The sequence below is a fragment of the Dermacentor andersoni genome, chromosome 5, assembly GCF_023375885.2.
Source record: "Dermacentor andersoni chromosome 5, qqDerAnde1_hic_scaffold, whole genome shotgun sequence".
In the NCBI taxonomy this organism is placed as follows: Eukaryota; Metazoa; Arthropoda; class Arachnida; order Ixodida; family Ixodidae; genus Dermacentor; species Dermacentor andersoni.
The window spans coordinates 125134236-125153686 of record NC_092818.1 but is presented as its reverse complement, the minus strand read 5'-3'; the positions used below and the strand labels follow the sequence as shown (position 1 = coordinate 125153686).

At 43.2% G+C, this 19451-nt stretch overlaps 1 protein-coding gene across 1 annotated transcript in view; it reads left to right on the top strand.

Moving 5' to 3' along the window:
* The window catches only part of Sse (extra spindle pole bodies like 1, separase), an 88866-nt gene that overhangs the window by 13234 nt on the left and 56181 nt on the right, over window positions 1–19451 (top strand). The window contains exons 5-10 of the mRNA XM_055070967.2: window positions 998–1108; window positions 2853–2992; window positions 3207–3385; window positions 6017–6121; window positions 11067–11213; window positions 15140–15296. Coding sequence (XP_054926942.1) covers window positions 998–1108; window positions 2853–2992; window positions 3207–3385; window positions 6017–6121; window positions 11067–11213; window positions 15140–15296 — 839 coding nt within the window. The remainder of the gene's footprint in view (window positions 1–997; window positions 1109–2852; window positions 2993–3206; window positions 3386–6016; window positions 6122–11066; window positions 11214–15139; window positions 15297–19451) is intronic.

Below are 19451 nucleotides of genomic sequence, written 5' to 3'. Positions count from 1 at the left end.
TGAAATTGGTAACAGCTAAGTTGCTAAAAAAGTTGATCTAAAAACAGTGTTGCTTCGCAGTCTCTGCTGCTGCTTCTGTGCTGTGTTTAAAGGTGAATCATCGTATGTAAAGTGCTTACATATCTTGGAAAAGGTGTCTGCTCAGGACGAACTTAAACAAAAATGCATGCTATTCCACTCTCCTTTCCTGTCACGTGTGGGATTTCTACGAATCTTTAAGTTCACAGGTTGGCAGTTATATCAGGTGCGTTAGCATTTAAAACTTGGCAAAGATATGTCATTGAGCATGATGGGCAACAATTTGAGTAAAAACGTCAAAGCATTTGCTGGTTTGCTGATGCAAAACAATGCTTGCAAAACTTCAACATTATTGGCTTTAGCTCCTGCTTTCTCATTGAAGATCAGTAGCTGGGAAATTGTCCCCTTCATGAACTTTTTGCCAGTTCTGTCCAGTGGTGGCGAGAAAAAAACTGACATTGTGCTGCGAGTAAATTGTAACCCCTGCATACTTGATGTGTGTTGATTTCAGTTGTTCTTTTTCCACACACGACCACTTTGGTGAAGGCACTGCTTTGTTTTATGGGTTGCTCAATGTGCTGCATATTGTAGTGATGGTGAAACAATTGTTTTTCCTATTTTGTAGCGCTTGCAGCCAAGAACTAACTTGTTCATGCACTTTTCACCAACTAGTTGGTTCTTTCAATAAAAGAAAAATGCCACATGAGTAATTGTGTGCTAGGTTGATGTATAATTACTTTGTTTAAACCTCATTATAATGAAGTAATATCCAATGTGAAACAACCTTCATTATATCCGTGTTTCTTATATCTCAAATAAATTGTAATTACGAATACTGACTTGAAAGTGTGCAGTCTCATCCTACTGCCATGATTTCACAGAACCTTGGAGTAAAATTGTCAAATGCAACTTGGACAAAGTTATTGGCAGTTGGTAATTTGTAACTGTAAGGGTTGTGTGAATTCTGCTTTCATTTCAGACAAGGAGGAATGTGCAAAGGCGCTCACTGTCCCAGAAAAATTCTACCCATCATCATTCCTCAAGATGGCAGAAGCCTGTGTTGCCGAAGTTCTCGAGATAGGAGTGCTCAGTATGAACTGTTTTATTTCTCGTTTGTTTGACGGTGCAGTGAAAGACTTAAGGTTTATTTAAATAAGCCTTCATTGTGTGGAGATAAAAGGGCTGTATCTTTTCATACTTATTTTCCATATGTTCCGCCCTTCAGCACTGGCTTGCATTTGACCATATCACATTGCCTAGCATTGCCAAGGTCAGCTAACTCAGTACAATGAATAAAAACAACAAAAAACATTGAAGCTAAAAAAAATAATGCCACAAGAAGGGGGTTGGGTGTGGATTTGTCTGTGCATGATTTATATATTGCTAATGACAGATTGCAAAGAAAAAGAACCAAGGAGCTCGGTTTTTATTGGTCACTACCATATGAAGCCAAGAAAAGGAAATGGAAACGATTTTTTAAAAATTGAAATGTACAAATACAAATATTAAAGCGGCCCTGCAACTATATTTTACCTGCCAAGTTTAGCATGCCAACATGTTCTCTGTATGTGTTATCCCGAGATGAAGGCAACGAGAATGGTGAAAATTGATGCGGGCAAACAAGTTATTCTGCTTGCCAATTCAAAATAAAAACAAACTAAATTAAGCGTACCCTTTCGCACTTTACTTGTCCAGCAAGGACTTGTGCTTCTTCCAATCAATATGCGGCTTTCATTCAGCAATAACAGAAACTCTCCTCATTGCCGTCTTTCCATGACAATCTATAGCCTTACTTTCCGATAGACATCGTTACCTCAGCAGAGCACTGGTAGCAACATATTATGAAGATGTCTTCAACCACCAGATTTGATAAGCTTTGTTGCACCTTTGGTGTTGCAGAAGGGGGAAGAAATCTAGTACAGACTAATTGTTGTTGCTGATGCCTTTGCACTAGTAGAAAAAGGTGGAACTTTCTATTATTTCTGTGTGCTATAGTTAACGTCGATGCCACGAGATGGCGCTACCAGTGCTGTTGTGTACGTGCGTCACCACTGTACCGTTGAAGGACTGTAATATGTTGATTGGCAAGCTATAACTGAGTTTCTCTTGCATGACGGAATTGAAACACGTCCCACAAATAATTGGGGTGCTATGCGCTGTCTCTTGTGCAACAAAACACCTTTGGAAGTTCCTGAATCCCCATTGCACTCGGCATAACGCAGTATGAAGAGTGCACCAGAGAACACGAAGGCACTTTGAGTAAATCTTTGGACAGCATGTAATGTCAATTGTAAAAGTATTTTATTTATATTGCACACAACTGAGACTTCCATGTAGTTTTAAAAAGCATAACACATTTTTTTGTTTAAAACTAGACCACATGTAAGGCCTTTAACTTTACGGTATGATCTTCATGTACAACCAATCAAACCGGCATAAACATGTGTCACATGCCTTCTGCCACGCGTCTGCTGCCAACAATTATCTGTGTGGGACACTGCAGTCAGCACAACAAATTGAAATACTAGTATTAAATAACAGTGCAAGTCAACTTCACTTTAGAAAGCCCTCAAAGGTCTCGTTTTTGTAGTTAACCATTTTCTTTTTAACTAAGTGACGTTTGCATTTCTTGCCACCCGCCACGATGGTTATGGCCTTCTGCTGAGCAAGAAGTCAGAGGTCTGATTTCCAGCTGCATTTCAGTGGGAGCAAAATGCAGAGATGCTCACATACTTTTTAGGTGCATGTTATAGTCAGTGTGCCACTTTAGGATGTTAAGCGTCATCATTGTATTATCTTGCCGCTTATTGTCAACTACTTGTCTGTGCTCACAGGTCGAACATTTTACGCCGTGGCATACAACTGCTTCCAAAGCAAGGTCAGTAAATACGCCGCCTTGTACACCAAGATCAGCGTGGAGCTGAGTGTCCTACACATATCTCGCCACCCAGAGGAGAACACTGTGGAGTTTCAGGTGCGCAAATTTTTTTTTCAAGCCCCCAACATTGCGGCGTCCCTGTAGTGCAGTGTGCACTATTATGTAGGGATGGGTACTTCTGCCGCATATTTAGGGGCATTTGGGGATTTCCGCAATGTTTCTTTAAAGATAATCTTGAAAGAAAAGAATGGTTGGCAATGTTAGACTGCGTTATTGTGACATGCCTGACAGTTATCTTCGAAAATTTCAGAAGGACTTCTGGAAGCGCTGTGAGCTGCTCCTGTGGCAATACAGGCAGGAGAAGCAGTATACAGAGATACTGCTCATCACGGGAAAGGTGCTGAATTTAGGCCCTGAGCTGCGTTCCCAGGCTCTGGTTCGCTGGGTCAAAATCAGAAAGGAAATGGGCTCTTCTGAGGAGTTCCAAGGGTGCGTTGATTTTTGTCTACAAATGTGCAAATGCATTCCACCGGTACTTGCACACGAGGTAGAAATTTCAGAGGTAAACAAAGAAGCTGAGGATTGCACAATAAGCAACAGAACAAAAAATTATAGGCATAACATTAAGGGGCAGGAAGACACCAGCAGTGTGGATTAGAGACTAAACAGGGGCAGCCAATATTCTAGTTGAGATTAAAAGGACGGGAGTTGGCCAGGTCATGTAACAAGTAGGGCAGGTCACCACTAGTCTATTGGTCGTAAAATTGGTGCCAAGTGAAGGGAAGTGCAGTCGAGGATGGTAGAGAATTGGGTGGTGTGATGAAATTGGGAAATTTGCAGGCATAGGGTAGTGTTAGCTGTAGCAAGACGAGGGTAATTGAAGATCTATGGGAGAAGCCTTCGTCCTGCAGTGGACACCAAATAGGCTGATAATGATGTACGAGTAAATTGTTTGAGCTCTACCTCTAGTAGAAGTCAAGATTCTGGAACCTGGAGGTGTTAAATTCTTTCTGGGAACTTGGTTGATTACATTCTATAAGCATTTCTTCTTGGCCACATCTGCAGACCAATTAGCTGATCATTTTTACCATTAGTCATTTGGCGTCAGACTGAGCAGGTGCCATGCAGAAATGGCAGCTCAAATCAAGGTCCATGTGGAGAGTTTGCAAGACCATTACAGTAAAGCATATTTCTCTATTTTAGGTTTGTCATCCAGGTCAGATGAAGCTGCGTGCACTGCGTGCACCCTTTTCGTGAATTGTTAAAAAACATTTTGCTGCAGCTGAGACAGCAGCACATGTTGATGAGCTGTGAAGATAAAGTACGAGGGTTGATCCAAAAATAAGGTCCCCAAAGAGCTCCAGTTTCACGGGAAGGTACAAGGTGAAATCCGGCAGCACTGCTGCGCGCGGCTGTTCCCCCACTCTCGATTCCTCCCGGCTGCGCTTCTCTGCGCCGCTAATTTTTTGCTCAGCAGCCATCCGACATGGACGTTCCCATTGTTGATATCGCCAAGTGCGAGATTCGTTCAGTAATTCACTTTTTGCACTCCGAAGGGACTCCACCCGTGGATATTCATCATCACTTGACAGAGGTGTATGGCGACAAGTGTATGTCCGTTCAGCATGTCCGAAAGTGGTGCAGGGAGTTTAGTGCCAGTTGGAAGTCCACGATGAAGAATGGAGTGGAAGACCATCAGTTTCGAAGGTGGTTATCGAGATGGTCCCACGCGAAGTGCTTCAAAACAGGAGGATCACCGTCCGTGAACTTGTTGCTCAGATTCCTGGGAGTTCTTACGGTACAGTGGAAAGAGCTTTGACTGAAAAAATTGGGGTATCACAAGTGTTCTTCATGGGTACCGCGGCTATTGACATCAGACCACAAGGAGGAACGCCTTGACTGCGCTTGCCAGTTGCTTCAAAAGTGTCAAGATGATAAGGAAGGATTGTTGGACTCTATTGTTACGGGAGATGAAACGTTGATGTTTAATTTCACTCCTGAAATAAAACAAAAATCCAAACAGTGGCGTCACCAAGAGTCACCAGTCGCAAGGAAGTTCAAACAAACTCCTTCTGCTGGCAAAGTCGTTGCCAGTGTTTTTTGAGATGGTAAGGGGATACTGCTGATCGATTTCATGGAATGTGGGGTCAACAGTCAACTCAGACAGATATTGTGTAACACTAAGAAAACTCAGGCGAGCTATCCAGAACCGCCGGCGAGGACAAGTGGCAGCCAGTGTAGCGCTGCTTCACGACAACGCCCAACCTCACGTCTCTTGTCAAACCCAGGAACTTTTGACAAACTTTGGGTGGACTGTCATGCCCTACCCACCGTACAGTCCAGACCTCGTGCCTAGTGATTATCACTCGTTCCCCAAGATAAAGGAACATTTGAGTGGCCAACGCTTCCGGAGCAATGATGAAGTCAAAGAGGAGTTTGAAATGTTTCCTCCACAGGTTGGCAGCAGAGTTCTACAACATTGGGGTACAGAAATTGGAACGCAGTCTACAAAAATGTGTAGAAAAAGGTGGCGATTATGTAGAAAAATATAGCAAAGTTTCATCTTTCCAATGATGTAAATTTCTATGAGAATAAACATTGTCTATTTCTAAAATTGATGGGAACCTTATTTCTGGATCAACCCTTGTATTAGAAATTTTCTTAGTGTGCATATATAGTACAGTTCTACTTTATATGTTGTAATTATGTGCAATTCATAGGATTTAATTGTCCTCCAGCATCCCTTTCCCCACCAACCTAGATTTTCAACCACTGTAGGAGTTCCCCAGCAATTTCAAGATTGAGAGCTGTGACACTAAAGTATGTTGCAAGATGCAAGACTTAGTATCATCAAGCCTCACCTTTGAATCATGGCTCTTGTAAAAAAAGCTGTTTGCAAAAGCTGCCCTTGAGTTAGTTATCAACATCATTAAAGCACAAGTGCATAATGTTGCATTTGCAATGAAGCATTACACAGGCAGAATTTTAACATTTCTCGCATATTTCTTTTTATACATACCACATAGGATTTTACGAGGTGAGCTTCTTTCCACCAGTAGCTTTTGATGTCAGCTGCACTGTAAGAAAACGAGTGCCTCATTTTGTCCTGTGCTTTTGCAGGAGCCTTTCAAAGCAGCTGGAGGCGCATGGTGTTCCACAAAAAATGACTGCCGAGGACAAATTTGGATTTCTGAGCTTTGAGCTGAATGTCTCTGTGAGAGAAGGGTAAGCGGCTTGCCTTGTCGAGGAACCTCTTGGTGTAGCTTTAGATTTTTGGAGCAGTTGCTCTCCCAGATTGGCGCAGTGTGCATCGCCTTGTAAATACACTGCAGAGGGTGATGCACAAACAGCGAAGCATTGGACTTGTGGAAGTGCACGCGGTTCAGGTAGTTGGTATACTACTTCTCAAACCAACTACGTAAATATAGATCACCATAGCTGCTAAAATGGTCCCTTTGTATCGGAATTTGTTACCTACAATTTTATTTCCTATTTCTGGCGTGAGTAAAAATCTCACCACCTTAGCCGTGTGCGCACTCAACTCTTCCATAATCTTTTTAATATATTTACAAATTTGGGATAACTCATGGTTTTATGAACTTAGATTACTTTTTACGAGAAATAGGGTTCACAAAGAGATTTAAAGGTGTTGTAGGATGGGACGGCACAACATTACCTCTGATGCTACTGCTGCGCCAATTGCGCCGAACTGTGCCGAGACGTCAACCTTGCTACATCCTGCCACATTTCAGCAAAATATGAGAAGTCTGTCTGCTCTGCACTGAAAGGGTTGCTCTGGCTTTCAAAAACTGAACTAAGTACTCAAGTGCCATTTTACTGCACCATCGAAAGTGGCATGGTGTGGACCAGCGGCTACGTTAATTCTGTGGTGGCCCAAGTCAAGCCTTCCCAATTAATCCTGGATCGTATTGCTGTTTCTTCTATGAGCTGTTGTATATATTCAATATCTTCCACCCGAACACGTGCAGATTGCTTATGCAAAGGGACAGCCTTGCTTTTCAGGCGGCAACGAGCAATCGCACTCCTCTACTGTATAACCAATGTAAAACGGTGACTGAAGTTTCTGGCACTGTATGGACTCTCATTCAATTTTTCAAGCATAACGCACACATTGGCACAGGCATGGTGGCCGTGAAGAATTTTCCTGCTATTCAATTAGTGTCCTATCCCCCACTTTTCTTGGTGTGGCGATTTCATGGCGTAGCAATGGTGCACGGTCTTTAAGATTTTGGTCCACCCGGCACCAAACAGCAACTTTTGTCACCGCAGATACTGATGAAGCATCACTGGTTAAGGCTTCCTGTATCGTACAGCAGTGACAAAAATTCGCTGCCAGCTGACACGGTGGTGGACAGCAGGCCGTCACGGCATGGTGGCCTTGAATAGTTCAGACCAGGGAACCGCTTCAGTGATAGGGCTGGGGATCACTGGCTAGACTGGTGGCCAGAAGCAGAGCATGAAGACAGAAGCTCGCGCATAGACGGAAAGCTACCAACTGAATTTGCACGTCACATTCTAATCTGACAGTGTTACAGTCAAAAGTTACTGTCAAAGGCTAGTCAAAATCGACACACATCAGGCTGCGTGACGAGCGAAAGCGAACCACCCCAGTAGCGTTGACCATCGGAAGTTACTTTAAGTAGATGGTATATCAGTGAATCACCCGCACAGGGCAATATAAGTTAATTTTTTATACCACTGGTGTACCTTTTTTTTCAGAGTGCTTTGTCTTAAAGGATAGATATACTATAGCCATGAGATTGCAGTGAAACTTCTCAAAGCACTTAATTTCACATGTAGCACATTCAAGTGCTTTTCTAGCTAAACCACTGAAGTGCTTCTTAACCCATTAAGACCCAAGAAAAATCTACCAGTTAAATGTTCTTGATTTTGTTGATGTTGTGAGTTGTGCTTTATTCTTTGAAACACTAACGATGGCATGCTTTATAAACTACACTGGGTCTTTATGGGAGCAAAACCTGATGCAGGTCATCAAATGTATATGCTATATTTTGGAGCTTCCTAAATCAGAAAGACCTGCAGCGAAGAGTCAGACGAAACTTTACGCAAGCCCACATAACCTTCTGGTAGCAAAATTAGCATTTTAGTGGGAAATATTCTTCGCTGAGAGGTGTTTTTACTAGTGCCTGCAAATATACGTCAAACCGGCTATCCGGTTTAACCGGAGGGAAGTGAATCCGATCTCGAAAACCGGTTATCCGGATTTTAAGAAACGGATATTGCGGATACCCGATTTAAATAACCGGTTAGCCGGATATACGAATATTCGATTTTACTACATTTTCCCGCTCAAATTAATCCAAGCGCAAGCTATCTCAGTCTAAGCGCCAGTGAATTTAACTCAACTGCCAGACATTCATTCTCAGCTGCAAATAATTTATCTACGCACCACATATTTTAATGCTAAAGCCAGTGAATGTAATACAAAGTAAAAATTGTGGGAGATATGAGGTTCTCCTCCATACTCTTGGGACAAAGGAACGACAACACAGTAGTGCAAACAGTCACAAGGGCATTTATTGCACCTTTCATAGATCAATGCCTGCTAGCCGAGTTGCTATCCACAAAACATGCCGATGGGCGCGTGACAAATCTAGAAGTCCGACTCACCGCGACCGGAAAACGAGCAAATATGTTCACCCCGTGCTGGATCCCAACGCCTGGTCGTTCGCGTGTTCGGTCACGCCAACGGTGGCGCGTTCGAAGGCGGCCACGCGAGACGGTCTCGCAGAAGCATGGGTCAGCGCGCACGCGGGACGTCCACGCTGTCCCCCGACCCGCCGGGAAAAAGCCTGTTCTCCCCTGCGCCACCAAGTAACCCTGCCGTGAGGCGGCGTTAGCAGCGCAACACTCGCGCCATCTCTCGCACAACGCCTCAACCACATCGACCGCCGCGGGCATCACGCAGGCCACGCGGCGAAGCCGGATTACAGGAGACGCGCCATGCGGGAAAAACATATCAGGGGACGCGCGAGAGTCGCGCATCCCCACAAGATGCATTTGCGGATGTGTTCTAAGATGTTCAATATAATGACGGGATGTTATAATTTTGCGCCGACGAAACATAACTGAAGAGCTTTTTGATGAGCGTTATCATGTGACAACAAAAATTCCTTTCCCACGCGATACATGATCTAAATAAGGCACTGTAGGGACATGACTGCCATGAACAGGTCATGTAAAATGTAGCTGTTTGATGGCCTTGCTAACATGCATTGAAACAAAGGGGTGTGCAGCAACAAACCGTTGATTTTTAGTCTAAAGCTCATAAAAACAGGCTGAAAAGAGCGTCACGAGACCTCTCATCATTTCCTTTTTTAGAAGGCCCGATGGCATGCATATTAAATGAACGAGCTTCAAACAATCTCTGCGGTTATAACCACATAATGCTCCTGAGATCACGTTGAAGAGAGTGTTACGGGATCTCACGTAACATTCGGCAGCGCATTCCTCATTCTCAACTATATTGACATGAATATCAAATGATCGGGCTTCGAAGGAGCTCTATGATAGTACCCACTAGGGTATGCTAGACAAGGAGTGAAGGATGTCATGTGACCTAGTGTAACTTTTGTAAGCCCACATGCGATTCACAAACACAGTGAGATGGGTGTCAAACGAATGGGATTCGCAAGAGCCATGAGATGGTACACACGTACTTAATGTCAAATAACGTGGGAAAGGGTGTCACGTGACCTCGCGTATCTTTTGTTAGCCCATGCATGATTCCCAAGCCTACTGACATGGGTATCAAACGATCGGGCTTCGAGCAAGGTCTGCGATTGTATGTACGCCGCATACTTCAGACCACATGGAAAAGAGTCACGTGACATCACATAACTTTAGCTAGACCACACGTAATTACCAACCATGCCAACATTGATATCAAACGAATGGCAAAATCAAAAGTTATGTGATGGTGTCCACGTAGTTAACGTCAAATCACGTGGGAAAGGGTGCCATGTGACCTCGCATATCTTTCGCTAGTCCATGCATGATTTTTGTGTCATGTATTTTCGTGTCAGATGTGACTTATAATGAGGGTTGACTTAAGTATCATTTGTTGCCTAAATTTGAGAAATTCTAAGTGCCACAGGTTACATGGTAGAAGCTGGTGCAGCATTTCTAGCAGTGGCACTCTTCTTGTAAGACGCCAATGTCATTTTCGGTGCTCATGAAAGCTCTGCACTTAGTAAAAATGCTTGGCCTTGGACTTTTTGCAGTACTAATGTCACTTCAGTTTAATTCGCTGGGCAGTTTTATAATTGTTTGCCCCTTCCTGCGTTAAACGCGAGCACCTTTGCATGACGTCGTGAGGCACATTTAGTCGAGACGCTCAGTCTAACATACAGGAATGCATATATAAAGAAGATGTTAAAGACTGTGCCACCTTGTGCCTTGTGCCAAACATGTCCGAACCAAGGCAATCCATTAGCAACCATTCTGTCGTTTCTATGCTGACGCGTCTCGTCTGGCCTAGAGTCGCCAGAATTGCCGAACAATCAGAAATTTGATGTGCTGTGCACTCGTACCTAGTGTTTCAGGTGAGTTTAGAGAAACTGAAAGCTCATTTCAACAGTTACTGGCAATCAGCCATCACAATAATTTACATTGACGTGGGAGCCACAGGTGTCACCATCTTTGACAACACTATATTTGAGTGTACATAAACATTATGTACGTTAAACTCTCCAAATAACATACATTAACATAGCATACATAAAGTGCAGAAACCAAATAGCGTACGGAGCATGCACAGTGAGGCAACATTATTTCTTTACTTACGTAAAGCATTTCTTTGCTTCCAAACACTTGTAAAACTCTACTCTGCTTTTAGTTTTTTCTTTTTTTTTTTTTTTGCATTGGCTCAGTAACTGCTGTGTTCTACTGCCAGGCAGGAGGTTGCATGTTTGAATCGTGGCTTCAGCGGTTCCATTTTTGTGGGGCAAAAATAGAAATGTGCTTACGTAGTATATTGGTCACACTACCTATCAGTGGAATGCACTGAACACCAGCAGGCTTGTTTTGTGCAGTGGTGCTGGGAATCTTTCTATTGTGCTTCTGATAGTAAGCACGTGTCTTGATGCTTCAGATTCAGAGGCTCACTACTGTTTCATGGCTTTTCCAGGCTTCCTGCAGATACTTGTGTAGACCTGTTCAATGAACTGAAAGAGTTTGCGCCACAGGTCAACAGCAAACTGGCAGACAGTTACGTCCTTGTTGAGAGCACCCTGCTGCTGTCCCGCTTTCCGTACATGGATTTCAACCTCGAGTGGTATGTGGAACTTGTGTTCTTACCCTCTGGATTATCATGCACATTTGGCATCAAAAATTCATGGGCCTTGGGATTTGAGGAAAAGCCATTTCCACAGACTGGCACAGCTCACGTCCGTTACAAGGGATCCGTGTACAACATATTTTCGAATTTAAAACCATTCTTCTCACTTAGTTTGGTATGCCTCTATTATCAAATTTTTGCACTCTTTGTCTACATAGTCTACGTACAACGTACTTGAAGAAAAGAGCGCTACGAAGACGCGGACTAAAAGAGGAACATGTACGACGGACAAGGTGCTACTTCCAACTAAATGTTTTTTTTAAGAAACAGGATTTTAAACAACGTACTTGAAGAAAAGAGCGCTACAAAGACGCGGACTAAAAGAGGAACATGTACGACGGACAAGGCGCTACTTCCAACTAAATGTCTTTTTTAAGAAACAGGATTTTAAACAGATATAACCTAGAATGGCCCAACATGACATCACGACCTCCTTATCTCATTAGAAAAGCTCTTTTTTGGTAAGCGTCACTGAAGGGCAGCTAATGCACGTGCCCTCAGCCTTTGCAATGTAGAAATCTTCTAATATCTCCCTTTCCTGTCTATCTCTATACCGTGCCAGAAACCTGGTGTCACAAAGATACAGATGGCAATTGTGACATTTACAGTGTTCTGCCAGATGGCCCCCTGCATTGTTATTTACAACCCAATTGTGCTCACACGCCCTTTCATTAAAACACCGTCCGGTTTGACTGATATAAACCTGTTGGCAACTTAGAGGTGTCTCATATGTGACGTTACTTTTGCAAGCCGTGTACTGCGCTGAATTTTTCTTAGAGCATGGTTCAGGTTTTGCCTTTGTCAACATAGGGCATATCTTGGCCAACTTACACGGTGCACTGAAGAGAAGATTAACACTGTTGTACGTTGTACGTGTATTTGTATGTGTATTTACACACATACAGCATACTTTGTGTAAATACAATCTACAGTCAACCACCGATTTTACGAATGCTCAATTGTTCGGACATGCCTGATAATTCGGACACCTTCGCAGCACCACCACATCCCCCATAGTCAATGTATAAGAAAGTCTGAAATTTCGTGCGATTTTCTGGGCATTTTGCCATGACCGCGTGTGTGAAATGATGTTATCGAAGGCACCACTGCTGCCATTTTAATTATCTCGCTGCCTCGACCAGGCACTCTCGCACACATATCCATTTGCAGCCGTAGCCACCACCATGGCAACACTATGCCTACCTGCTACCACGTTCGCTATTAAGCTTCTTGCTATTTGGTGCCATGTTTTTTATTGTAAGAATTGCCACTGTCAGCAATCGCGCTCACTCCCCTTTGTAATCCTCGGCAATAGCTTCGAAACTCGGAGAGCACAACGCGGTGCATAATACCGGTTCCCGAAAGTCACCATCGCCTCTATACAGCAATGTTGCGCGGTGAAGCACACGCGAAGTATTGCGGTGAAGCATATGAAGTGCAAGAAGGGGCAATTGTCGCGAGACACAGTACGTGCATCCGCCGTGTGATCAGGAATGCAACAGGCTCGAGTCTGGCTGCGCATTGTCGAAATTGCCCATGCAAACCTTTGTTCGAAAAAAATCAAGATGTTGTATAAAAAAGGAAATCAAATCAACTGCAAAATTGTGGGAGCCTACTTCATGCATGTCAACTCGGGCGCATGCATCAGTCAAACTTCTATATCTGCATGATAAAGAAATGAAGCTTTTGAAAAGCAAGATAGGCTGACACCCTTTCAGCACTTGTACGTGCCACTTCATCATATGATCACATTCTCTGTATGTTTAATCAGTTGTTAGTCTGCGCTCGTATCGTGTACTTCCTTTTGTCCTACGTCCGGGTTGCACTGCCCACCCCTAGGAATATGTTCAGTGACCAATTCGCTCAGGTTGCTGTGTTAAGCCATTCTGCACCACGTAGCACGTGGTTCAGCACGAGTGCAAGCACAAAGCAAATGCTGCACATACGCACTACAGTTGCATGTAGCTGTGGCATCTGTGGCCAAAATCTAAAATAGTGGCATCTTGTGAATACCCAAAATCAAATTTGAAATGCGTGACACAGTGACGTTCACTAGGCGGAGCATTATGGGCAAACCCCGCCTTAGCCTTAGCGTTCGCAGTGCAAGGCATTGATGGAGCGGAAGCACTGCAAAGGTGGTATTTGATTGCCAGTAACTCCACTTCTGCTGAATGCATTGAATAACTTCTTCTGTCAAAGCATTTCTGAAATAGCGTGTTTTAACTTCAGATGCATTTCTCCAGTTTGATAAAAAGTGCTTCAGGGCCCCTTTAAATGCTAATCTCAATTGAATGATAGTGCTGTGTGTTATGTGTTGCAGGTGTTAGCTGTGGTTATACCTTAGTCAACCTAGAAAATTGCTTCTAATCTCTGAGCCAGAATTTATGGTTTCACTGCTTTCGAGGTTGCAATGTAAGGCAACAATGAAAAGAAAGCATTGAGAGGCAGTACTTGATTTTTGTTTGATTTACTTGCTTTAACGTATGCCTTGTAGGACATTATAAAAAAAGAACAATGCTGCACTTTTCTGCAAAGGTTCGTGAAATGAATTAAAAGATATCATAAATAGTGTTGAGGAAAGGCAGGAGGAATTATGGCGTTGCTTTGCCATACTTGGCATGAGAAAGAAGCTCCACTGCCTCTAAACATGTTTTCTTTGTAGATTTGAAGGTGCCAGTCCCAAAGGTATATACAAACATCATTTTGTGTTATTTTTCAATTACAATGTTTTATGGTGTTTATTAAGCAACTTGCCCTGTAGGAAGTAAAATATAGATTTAAGCTAATAGGTGATACTTAATATGCAGGTGAGTATCACAGCACAGAGCTACATGTGCAGTGATATTTGCCTCATCCAGATTCAGCTGTAGAATTTAGTCACTGTGATCAGGTGATAGTTATATTTATATGCAGTTCTTTCATGTATACACATTACAAGAACCATATTTATCCTAACAGAGGCCTTACATCACCAACAAAATATTACAGGCAACCTTCTCTTCAGTGCAATATGCCACCGTGGTTACAGTGTTAAGCTCTGCACAGATTACTTGCCAAATTTTGAATGCGCAGTATTTTTTAGCGAAAGCTGTATAGCTCAGCCTCCCAATGGGTCTGTCGTGTCGGTAGGCAAAACTTGGGAGGTGCATGCTGCATGCGCCGCTGGGTTCCGTGCACCACCAGCAGATGGTGCTCTCTTCTGCGGCAGTGGTGCCACTTGCTGTGTGTGTGTGTGGGGGGGGGGGGGGGGGGGAGGGAACAGAGAGCTCGCCTTTGCACATAGCATTTGCTGTAAGCATTTCCCAGTAAAGATTATGGTCGCATAAGCTGCAGTTGCCAGGAAGCGGCAACTTAGCATATGAAGCAGGAAGTGATGTAACTACACTTTCGTATGGGAAATAACTCGCCTAGGAACTGATTTGTGTTGTGACAGTGCTATGGGACAGCCATGTATAGTGAGGATGAAGAGCAGTGTGCATACGAGGCATAACGGAAGTGTGATTAAGTGCATTTTACTTCTCTCTGGTCCTCTCTTCATAGCTGCACGAAGTAGAGGTGCAAGCCAAGTCGCAAGCCATTGTAACATCTTAGGCTAATAATTAGGTTGTGCATGTGAATGTCTGTATGTGAATATTTAATTAAAATTAGGCATTTGTTCTACATGATTGTTTATGCTGGACTGTTGTGAGACTGTGTTCAAGAAAACTAACAGAGCAGTAGCTTGAGCCCTACGCACATTTTTTAGCAGTCTGAAGAATGCATATTTTGACTTGGCACATGATAGCAATGCAGAGATGCACATAGCATAGTGTTGTGCATTTCCTCACTTATCAACAACACATCTTTATTGCTTTGTCCTGCAGTACTTTTGATGAAAGTTTCCATAGAGCCCTAAACAGTGTAGAAGATCTGCTGAAGACCAATGACAAGGATACTGCTGACATTGCAAAGCTTCTGAACGCTGGCTGCCTGTACTGGCTTTACATGAACAAAATCGACATGCTGCGAGAGTTTGCTGCAGTAAGTGTTCCATCAAACCCCCATCCCTTTTTATCTTGTATGAGGCAGTTGACAGCAGCACTAGCTGCTTCAGCTGCTGCTTAACTGTTCCTGGCTTGGTCTCACTGTTAACAAATTTGAATTGAACTTGTGCTGCTTATGTGATAAGCTGTGGATAATCAAGAGAAGCCTCAAACTGTAGCCAATGTTTTAACAAGGTGACCTTCCCTCTTCAACGGCAAATCCAAGTTGAAACCGAAGACAGTCCTCTTGTCCAAATGTTGGCCCCAGGCTGAAGCTTCACTTGTTTGTGTGTATTGCTTATGTATACTTTAGTAATGCATCTGTATAATGTATGTACCCATCCCTTATATAGTACCCCTTTTATTAGACGTCTTTAAAGTAATGCAGTAGAACACCATTGAAACGTTCCTTGCTGTTTTCCTGACTGCTACGTCACATTTTCATGGTCCAGACCTAAATCCCACTCACTCCCATGTATTATTAATCAGGGTGTCTACCAACTGGGAATTCTCAGGGATTTCGAGTAGTCAGGAAATACTTTGGAAAAACTCAGGGAATTTGTGCTTCTGTCAGAGAAAATTAGCTGTAATTTTATTGAAAGCAAATGAAAGTCGCGATACTAGTGGCTCTAGTAACAGAGAGGAATCGTAACAAATCTTCTTTGATGCTGTGTCGTCGGCTGGAGGAGTTGCCAGTGTACAGTCAGCAACCGACTTTCCAGATGCCCAATAATTCGGACAGCTTTGCGACGCCACCACATACCCCACAGAGTCAATGTATAAGAACATCTCTGAAAATGTATCTGAAATTTCGGACTCAGTGACCGTTCGCCGTCCGATTTTCCGGACCTTTTGCCATCACCGCAGGTCCCAAACGGCATTATTCAAAGCCACCACCACTGCCGTTTCGATTGCCTTGCCGCCTCAAACCGGCGCTCTCGCACGCAGATATGCTGGCGGCCTTCGCCATCACTGTGGTAACGCTAGGCCCAGCAGCTTCGACATTCGCTATTAAGCTTCTTGTTGTCGGGAGCCAGGTTTTTCATTGAAAGAACTCGCCGCTGTCAGCAATGGCAGCGACTCCGCCTTTGTGGTCCATGCAATTGGCTTCGAAGCTCGGAAAGCACATTGCTTTGCATTAGGCCAGTTCTCAAAAGTATTGCGGTGTAGCATGACAAGCGTGGGAACGGGCAATTGTCCCGGGACCCAGTATGCATTCCTTAATTATACACGCGTGCACCCGCCATCTCCTGTCCCAGTATGAGCACCGATATGCGTAATAAGTGTACTGGCAGGCCTTCAGAGCTTTTTCAGGTGTGCTGTGGCGATTTGAGCCTTTTAGGGCAGTAAAAGACCTGCATTCATTTTTTCAAACTGCCTGATTTTTCGGACGTTTTCGCAGTCCCTAGGGAGTCCAAAAAATCGGAAGTTGACTGTACAACTGACCAAGAGGATGCTTCAAATGGTCTGGGTGGCGAACACGTGGCGGAAGGAGGATGAGAACATAAAGGACCTACACATTAAGGAATGAAAGGGAAAGGAAGCATACTGCCACTTCTTTGAAGGAGCTTGAGCTCAAAAAACAGTGTTGGCTGACGCTGAGATGCAGGTATCCCTCATCCAAACCAAAGTAAACTCTTTAAAGCAGTGAAACACAACACTTAGGCATTGTGCGCGGAGGCATTGTGCGCAGGCTGAAAGTATGTCAGGACAGTTGAGGTTGACTTGCCAGCTGTTGCGAGAGAATCTCACTTGTGAAAAAGTTCAGGCCTCATACTTGCTATCAGTTTGCTATACTTGCCTCAGCTTGCTATCAGTTGATAGAAATAGCTCATGTTCGAAAATATTTGCTTCTGTATGCATCTCCTTTTTATTTGTATTTGAGAATGTTTGGCTTGATTTGAAATGGGTTTTACCATTTCTTTTCGAAGATGTTTTACTCCCTGTGCATTTTACTAGCCCCTCCCTTCTGTTTTCTTTTGTAATAAAATAAATGCTACTTCTTACTATTCAAACTCGATTTTATTATTTATTTTCAATACTGCCAGTTTCTTTACTTACTTAACCAGTAGAAGGTTAAAGATTCCTGAGTCAGTTATGTTTATTGAGTCGATAATGAAACCTGTAGAAATTAGGGCCTGGATTACTCTCAATGTCTCTCGCTAGCAAAAGCAGCTCTTAACCATATCACTATGTTCACAAGCATACAACAAAGCTGCAGGCATGGCAGCACCAGCAAGAACGAATCACTAGAACGGATACAGTAGTCATGTTGTCTTCTTACCTGCACGATGAAAGCAAACGGATTAGTGACCGTCATCCCTCCAGTGTCACCGTGCCCAGTGGACGCGTTGTGAGGAGGCAGGCTACTTATAGGCTCGCTGCGAAGCGGAGCTGGCTGCTGGTGACGTTGTTCGTCACACATGGGCCTTGTCGCGGATGGGGGCAAACAGTTCGAAGGTGCTGAACACGTTATCTTCGCCCCATGAAACGTGACAAAGCTTGTGTCGCTTTCTTCTCTGGACGATGCTGCCGGTAGCATGTGTATGCCACCCACGGATACGAAAAGATCGATCGAGAGCTGCACAATGAAAGCAAACGGATTAGTGATTGTCATCTTGCCGGTGTCACCGACCCAGATTAAGGCGTTATTTTATTTATTATTTTTTTTTAAATATGCTTGCTAGAGTGATAGCATCGGGCAACATGGTGTCAGCCCATCTTGACATAAAACAATTTCTTGGGTCACTCGGGGAATTTTGCAATGGCACTCAGGGAAAACCTGAAAAACTCGGGAAATTTGAAAATGTCAACTTGGTAGACATCCTGATTATGTTCCTCTTTGATACGTCGCTATTTTATAATCTTCCTTCATCTTACTTTGCATGTAAAGGTGGCGGTCACATAAATTTAGCGGGGCAGTGGGAAATTTGCTTTTGCACATTGATACGAAGTCGATAAATGTATGTTGCAATAAGCGACAAAAGTAAGTTGCACAAGCATACAAGGAGAAAATGTGCACAGAGCAGTTCGCAAAGGGAAGTTCCAAAGACCTGAAGTGTGTGTATGGGTTAAAACGTACAGGGAACTGTGAGCATAGGGCTACATTTTTTGGGGGGCCGGCAAGGATGCATAATTGCTGGTTCTCTTTTGTCAGCTTCATTGCAATAGAGTGGTGATATATGGTAAAACATACACAAAATATTACAGTGAAGCATATCAAGAGTGGAAAAAGGCTGCTCTTGCAGAACATTCTTTGTGTCTCTTAATTATACACATGCGCATGGGCCGAGACGTCTGCTAACTGTACTGGCAGCAATTCAGAGCTGTTGCTAATGTTGTGGAGATTAGTAGCCTTTCTCACTGTTACGTTTTCCCAACTCTTACTTCTTTTTTTATGTTGTGCTGTCACTTGAAAAAACATTGTGGTTGTACTGTAAAATAAATGACTTTGCCTACTGTTTGTCACTTTGAGACTCCATCTTCCTGTAAACACACAAACAGCCTTTGTTAAGCACATGTGCTATAACTGCCTCATTTTGCAGACAGTGTTCTTTATGGTGATTCTAATCTAGTTTCACAATTGTGGATCTGTCATTTCGCATTTATTGCCTGCGGTGCATTTCGCTGCCTGTATTGCAGACTATGTTAGCATGCAACAATACCCTACTAACTTTTGACTTTGCTTCAGTCAATGTTTTTTTTTTAGTTTGTCTATTTCGAAACTTGTCGATTTCCTAAGTTGTGTAGAATATGCTCACGGAAGTCTCAAACTTCGAACATGTTTTTACTGACCCCTTGCATGACAGCCCCATGTTACTTCTATGGTCAACATCGCATGGCATACTAGTTGCATGAAAGCACTTCATAGCATGGGAATAGTAACCTTGTGTGTAGTTTTCAACACGCAAAATAAATTTCAGAAATGAAAAATTAGGCGCAGCATAGCAGGCAATAAGACGCATTCTTTTCATAATCAACATTTTGTGAGGGAAGGTTTTCTGATTTCATGAGCTATTGCTTCATACAGTGAAACCTTGAAAAGAAAACCAATGGTAGAAAGTTTTCTAATCAGTGCAAAATGGCTACATAATATAAAGAGGGCTTGCAAAACAGGCTCTTCCATAGCCTATGCCAGTATTATTTACATTAT